Here is a 7815-nt window from a genome sequence, read left to right on the forward strand (position 1 = left end):
TTGCCGTGTATACTATTTTCAATCATATGGTCTTCTTAAGTCAGGATGATGATAATTTCTTATTCCCACGCTTAAAATTAGATCATACAGCTAGTGATAGAATTGGATTTTCAGAAACACAAGAAGTTAGGCTATAGCTTTTAGTTTTTTGGAGTGTAATTTCCTTTCACAATGGGGGCAATTTTAACTTTTGATTCTCTATCTTAACTATAAGAGAAATGTTTTGGTAAATATGGAGATTCAAAGCATGTTAGAGAAATATCTTATGCTCTCATAAATTTTCAGGTAAAAACTCCTAATTTAATATATATGGAAACACAAACCATTTACATACTTGAAGGGGTGCCAAACCGTCTAACCCTTTCATTACATAACCAAAAAGCAAAGCAAATACTTGACCAAAACCAAAAGACCAAAACAGATAAAAGAACCGATTACACAATCCAACACCATGTCACCTCATCCCAAGGGCAATAGGGGGCTGGGACAACGACTGGATACATACGAACTTCTCGCTTATCCCTCAGCAAGATGAGCATCTTAACCCACACCTAGCTATCTTCATGACTAGCTACAACTTTCTAATAATGACTAAGATAAGATGGACCTTGTCCCAACAATTGTGCCCCATTTTGCTGATCTCGGTGAATCCCAACCCCAAGATATAAGTCCCTCATTGCATGGATTTTCCCGGCGATATCTCTCATCTCCATCCGCTCATTTGAAAATTCTCTGGAACACGCGACTCCAATTTTGACTACAGAAGCCAAGCACTCTTGCATTTTACTTCTTGCAATGCGGTGTTGTTCTCCATTGTTTAGATCTTGAACTTCTTCTGAGAGTAGTCGTGGGTCAACAATATCCATCACCTGATCAGGTAAAGCCATCTCTCCAAATTGATGGAGGCTTAGACCATCTTTAAACATGTTATCAGTTGGTCTCTTTCCTGTGAACATCTCCAAAAGAAGAATACCGTAACTGTAGACATCTCCATGTGTAGACGCCTTTCTGCCCATTCCATACTCTGTCATTTACACATCTCAAATTTTCAAGATGTTAGGTTTCGTTACAACAATTACATAAAAATAGGGATTAGTACTTTTTGACATAAAAAAGTGAAAATTGTCACAAGCATAGGAAACAATTATCTTATTAATTTTAAACTTTTGAAGCATGAAGTAATCAAGTTATAACTAACAAATGAGTCCTACTACAAGCATAACACTAGGAAAATTAAAAGCTTATGCAACTCAGCAAAAAACAATTAGTACTAATTGTTCATCCATTGGCCTTGCATGCGCAACCCTTCGATGCATTTAAATTTTAGATGAAATTTATCTTAACTAAAATTGAAAAAAAATAAAATAATAAAAAGAATCTTCCATCCTTCAATCCTTCATTCTTACTGAGAGTTTCTTTCGAGTTGCCATAGCGGTTGGTTTAGTCATGTTAATGGAAATATAAATTTTATAAATTGATTTATTTCGAAAGTTTTAGGGTGTGTTTGGTAGCCACTGAAAATGAGTTCATCTCCATTTAGTTAATCGTAACTATGAATTAGAGATTAATTATTTTGGTAGGGATTAAAAATAATCCTGGTAGCCAACAAGTTATATAATCTCCAATGCCTAATCATTTTTAATTATTATGAGATGAACTCATTTTTCAGTGGCTACCTTTATGAGAAATGACTCACTACTCTCGTAGCATTAGCTTGCTGTCCTAATTATCCGTTAGGTGTTCTACCTATTTAATGGGCTATGGCAAAAAATCACATTGGTTGGATGATAGACCTGCCTATACGGTTTTTTTTTTTTTTTTTGAAAGGCTATTTCCATTAGAAAAGAGAATACTTACAACATCTGCTTTCGGGAAACCCAGGAAATTAAAAAAGACCTAGAAGAACCTATCATATGACAGGAACGAAAAACCGAAAAAACGGGAAAACGACTAGAAGAACCTCACGGGGCTGCTCCGATAGAACCCAGCCCTACCTTGTCCAAGAAGAGCAACCCGCGAATACGATGAGGGAGATCAGCGAATCTGTTAAACGAGGTTGAGGACTGACCCTCTCTCCCTAGCCGGGCAAGGGCGTCAGCCGGGCCGTTTCCTTCTCTGAAAACATGCGCAAATTCGATGTGACCTCCGCTTTTCAGCAAATTAATCCGGTCCAACCAATAGCTCCCTTTCCAGCTCGGGTGGGATCGGCCCGTTTAGAAGTTTAACCGCCTGTATAGAGTCCGATTCGACGATGATCTGAGTGTAACCTCTAGCTAGGCTAATGGAGAGTCCCTCGAAGACAGCACGCAGCTCCGCATAAGTGTTGGTGCCAACACCGTAGCCCGAAGAGAAAGCGCAGATGAAACAACCCACAGCATCCCTGCAGACCCCACCACCACCCGCTAAACCTGGGTTACCTCTCGAGGATCCGTCTACGTTAACCGTCTATAAGTGGACCTGCCTATAAACTGACGTCGTCTAATTTTGAGCCACTCATATTTGGAAGACATGGTGCGATGGTTAGGATTGCTTGAAGAAAGTAATTAGATAGTACTATGACCGATCGAGGATGGACTTCGGTGTATAGATGGCCATTACTTTCTATTGTCACTATTTTTACATAAATGATCTTGACTGTCCGTTTGATAGTCTATTAACCATGTGATTTTTACAGGGCATACCGTTAAATGTTCGCTTGACCTAATGGGTAGTTCAGATTGATGAATTGGATTGCTTCCTTGGCTCAAATCAGCTAGAAGCATCATAGCTTATGGTTTGGGAGCACCGGATAATTTCTTATTTTGAATTCTTATGGTTGCAAATGTAACACAACAGTAGAAACTACACAAGCAACAGAAACAAGTGACAATTCAAGCTTCATATTTAAGAAATTTTGTAAGACATTTAAAAAAAAATGCAAGTACAATGAAAAAGCATGAAAATGTCACCTGGAGGAATATAGCCAATCGATCCCTTGATACCAGTTGAGCTGGTTTGATCTTGAGAGGTGTTACTGGCAGCAATAGAAAGGAACCTTGCTAATCCGAAATCACCCACATGGGCGCACATGTCATCGTCCAATAGAACATTGCTTGGTTTTAGATCGCGATGAACGATGGGTGTGGAGCAATGGTGGTGAAGATACTCCAATGCAGAGGCGACGTCAATGGCTATATCTAGCCTTTGAATAAAGTTCAAGCTCCTTGACTCATGCAGCCCATGTACATTTGGATGCAACCACTTCTCTAGATTCCCATTAGGCATGTACTCAAACACTAGAGCTTTGAAATCATTGCCTTGGAAATCAATGCTGGAGCAAGCAGTTATGATTTTAACTAGATTCCGATGCCGGATATTTCTCAAGGCTTCACATTCAGCGAGGAAACTCCTTGAAGCTGCTCGTTGTTGAAGATTGAGAACTTTCACTGCAATGAGTGTTTCATCGCGATCTAGAATTCCTTTGTACACAGAGCCATAACTTCCCATGCCAATCAAATTGTCTGAAGAGAACCCACCAGTTGCTTTAAAGAGATCCCCATAAGAAACATTTAAAAGCCGGCCCTCCAAGAAAGACGTAGGCAAAGGCTCCTTCCTGGCTTTTCTTCTCGCCCGACAAAGAGTAACAAAGAGGAATGATAAAAGAATCAAACCTATAACCACACCAACCACAGAGAATATTACTATTAGAGTAATCGACCTTCCATGTTTCTGCGAAGCTTTCTTTGGGCATGCAGGCAGCTGTAATTGTGGGATACCTCCACAAAGCATCTTGTTTCCAAGGACTGAAAATGCACTCATATTTTTGAAAATCCCTTGATGGGGGACTTCGCCATCGAGATCATTGTATGACAAATCCAAGAGCTCCAACACTGGAAGTTTCTCCAGATCTACTGGAATATGCCCGGACAAATTATTATGAGAAAGATCTAGCCATGTAAGATCTTTTGAGTTGTTCAAACCCATAGGAATGGCTCCTTGAAACAAGTTATTACTTAAATTAAGGTCTACCAGGCTCAGAATATTGTGCAGCGAACTAGGAATTTCACCCATCAATTTGTTGTGAGCAGCCTTGAAATATTGAAGTTGATACAGGTTACCATCTTCCAACAGTAGAGATCCGACAAAAGAATTCTCAATTAGATTAACTCTAACCAGAGAAGGAATACTTAAAATTTCTTTGGGAATGGTACCATTAAGTTCATTTTTACCTAGGGATAAGAATTGAAGATGACGACATTTTCCAAGACTTGAAGGGATATTTCCCTGCAAACGATTGTCAAATAAAAGGAGTCGAACCAAGCGACTGATGTTGCCAATGGAGGAAGGGATTGGTCCCGAAAGCCTGTTCCGTTGCAAAAACAAGCCTTCCAAATTTTGAAGCTTCCCAACACTAAAAGGAATGGTACCCATTAAAGAGGTCGCAAATATAGTTAACCTATTTAAGTTGACGAGATTGCTAATATCTGTCGGGATAATTCCAGATATAGGGTTTTCTGCTAACTCTAGATCGATTAAGTGGGTAGAGAGATTGACGATGGTGGCAGGCAGTTTTCCTCTCAGCTGATTTGCATTCAGTATTAATCCTTTCAAATTGCTACAATTTGTCAAAGAAGTGATGAAACCCAAATCATCGTCTCCTTCTCCACTTCCAAGCTGATTTTCTGGTAAATTTAGGAAAGAAAGTTCCTGTAGTCTTCCCAAATTTTCAGGCACGGGTCCGCTAAAATAATTAGAATAAAAATCAATCTCAATGAGTCCTGATGCATTGGCTAATGAAACTGGTATTGGTCCTGTAAAGGCATTAACTCCAAGTAAAATAATTTTGAGATTAGGAAGGGTGAGACCTAAATTGGGTGGAAGGTTTCCGTGAAGTTTGTTAACTGCCACAGAGATATGATCCATAGATGAGAGGTTGTAAAGCAATGGTGGAATCAGACCGGACAATTTATTGAAAGAGATTTGAAGAGATTTTAGCTTCACTAGCCATCCTAGCTCATCTGGGATGCTTCCTTCCAAACTGTTCTGAAATAGAAAAAGAGAAACAAGAGACGAGAGATTCCCGAGTGATGGTGGGATGTTGCCGATAAGATTATTACGGCCAAGATTCAACCTCGTAAGCTTTGACAAATAGCTGAGAACGACGGGAATTCTCCCTTGGAGCTTATTTTGATATAAACTGAGGGATCTGAGTTCTGAACAGTTGAATAGGTCGTTGGGGATTTCTCCTTGTAGCCCGTTATAGCTCAGATCGAGATCTTGAAGCCGGAAGAGCTTGCCGATTTCACGTGGGATTTCTCCTTGGAAGCTGTTGGTTGAGAGGTTGATAGTCCTGAGGAAGGTGAGGTTTGATATGTGAGGTGATATGGGCCCCACCAATCCATGGGACCCAAGATTTAAGGCGGTGACCCTTTGAGGATGGCGGCGACCGCATGTGACTCCTTTCCAGTTGCAGAAATGGAAGGAAGAATTCCATGAGCTGAGGAACTGGAGAGGATCGTTGGATATCAAATCCTTGAATGAAATCAACGCCAGTCGGTCCGTCTCGTTTCTTAAGGCGGGGGACCCAATTCCTTTGCAGTTGATATATGGGAGAAGGAAGGGAAGGAGGAATAATGACCAAAATGCCCTTGGACGTAGAAATCCAAGCACCATCTTTCTTATCATTTGGAAGGCTAAAGAAGAGGAAAAAAAAAAAAAAAACCAAGGAAACCAGAAAAAGGCCGGTGGGATCTGGTTGGAGATGGGGTTATAACCTTTCAACATTTATAAGAGATTTTTACCTTCAAAATTCCTGAAGGCGTGTTTGGCACGCAGAACTTGAACATATTGATCAATCACGTGATTGAATTAATTCATATACTTTGTGGGCCTTCTCCTCTCAGCATGATTTCTCATGTATTTAGAAATCTGCGTCATTTGTGGGCCCACGTTGATGCATGTGTTATCGACACCATCCATCCACAAGCGCCCTTTAAATGTGTCACTAGTCCTGCACACGAATACATACAGGTGGTGAGATTCCTAAACTATGTGAAATTTGGTTCGCTGATTATAATTCCAATGTCCACCAAACAAGAGTAACGTAATATGATTTCTTTTTTTTTTTCAACGGGAGAATTCAATATCAAAAATAGGATTTGATGATCAAAATATCCTGTACGTTTAGGCAAGTACTATAGGGGTAATCCTTGTATAATAACATTTAATGTAATGCAATAACATATACCAACAACCCATCAAGGAATTGGATTTTACCAAATGGTGACTCCACTAACCAAGTGGCGCTTTTTAAGAGGACAAATTACATTATTATCACTTTTTTCTCGGCAAGAAACCGATTGATAGAAAGTTGTGGGGCCATGTGGTATATATCTTATCTAGCCCATACTTAAGATGCACGCCAACATTATTTTTAGATAAATCAAAAATAGTGAATGCAATCACAAGAGATAGGTAAAAAGATTTATATGATTTAGTAATATGCCTATATCAATAGTGTAGCAACATATATATTTCTGATTTACTAAAATAAGAGGTACAACAAATTATGTCTTAACATTCAAAAATTCTGAGAAGAAACTTTCAGGCTATGTGCAATGCGGATTATGATAGGAATGTAGATAACAAAATGTCAACTTTTGATTACTTGTTTGTATTAGTGGGTTGAACTATTAATTGGATGTCGAAGCTTTAGCCTATGGTTGCACTTTTCACAACTGAAGCTGAATATATGATGGTGATAAAAGCATTCAATGAAGCTAATTGGTTGAAGGGGATGATGAATGAGTTGAGATTTGTAGGAAGCCGTGCCTATGCATTGTGATAACGAAAGCGCTATCAATTTGACAAAGAACTCGGTGTATTATTCTTATAATAAATACATTAATTTTTATCATCATTTTATCCACCAAATGTTAAAAGAAGGCGGTGTTATTCTTAAGAAGATCCACACTAGTGAGAATCTGATAGACATGCTTACAAATGTTGTTTTTACGGAGAAGTTTAAGTTTTACTTAACTTTTTTGGGCTTGGCAAAGAAGTGATGAAGACGGAGTTTGCATGAGAAGCAATGATAATAGAGTTACTATTGAAGATTAGAGATAGCTTGAAGTAGTGGAGCTGGAAGTTGAAGTTACGGTGGAGATTGTTAATCAAGTGGCTTCAATATGTTGCTAGAACAGAGTTTCGATTCGATCAATTGGGTATCAATTCGATCGAAATATTCCCGAAAATTCATGTTTGCTTACTGAATGTTTTGGGACATTGTTGATTCAATTGACAGAGGTGTCAATTCGATCAATGTTTTGTCGAGACCTGTCGATTTGATCCATAATGCACGCAAGTTTGCATTAGTGCGATTCCTGTCAATTTGATTGACAGTGTGCACAAGTTTGCTTAAGTGCGAATTTTGTTTCTGACTAAATACGAAAGTGTATAAATACTCTTTGTAATCATAGTTAGGAGATGAAAGAGCTTAGCACAGAAAATGAATTTTGAAAGGGACCTAAACTTTGCCATTTATAAATTATCCAATCTCTTGAAATTCTTCTTACATGGAGGATTAATAGTTGCTTTGTATTCTAAATTTTTTTCAGAAAAAGTTTTCCTAAAATATTTATATTTTGTGGTTGCTTGCTCTTTTTTTTTTTAATTATATGTTTAATTCATTTTAAGATTACTTTGTGTATATTAAGAGATGCAGGAGCCCAACATTCTTGCTGATAGGTTGAATCATTGCCTCCCAGTCATGTTGTGACCTGCCTGGTGTGAACGGCTTGCTTTTAAAAGTATTCTTTTCAATGCTATGAAATCGTT

The 7815-nt window shown here is 38.6% G+C and overlaps 1 protein-coding gene across 1 annotated transcript; it reads right to left on the reverse strand.

Annotated features, from left to right (window-relative positions):
* Positions 1–278: 278 nt before the first annotated feature.
* LOC131219292 (probable LRR receptor-like serine/threonine-protein kinase At3g47570) lies at positions 279–5819 on the reverse strand. Its single transcript, XM_058214359.1, has 2 exons — positions 2949–5819; positions 279–1024 (listed from the first exon to the last, which is right to left on the reverse strand). The coding sequence occupies exons 1-2, from the start codon at positions 5761–5763 to the stop codon at positions 582–584; spliced, it is 3258 nt and encodes a 1085-aa protein (XP_058070342.1). The 5' UTR covers positions 5764–5819; the 3' UTR covers positions 279–581.
* Positions 5820–7815: the final 1996 nt, after the last annotated feature.

This window comes from Magnolia sinica, chromosome 11 (genome assembly GCF_029962835.1).
Source record: "Magnolia sinica isolate HGM2019 chromosome 11, MsV1, whole genome shotgun sequence".
Lineage (NCBI taxonomy): Eukaryota > Viridiplantae > Streptophyta > Magnoliopsida > Magnoliales > Magnoliaceae > Magnolia > Magnolia sinica.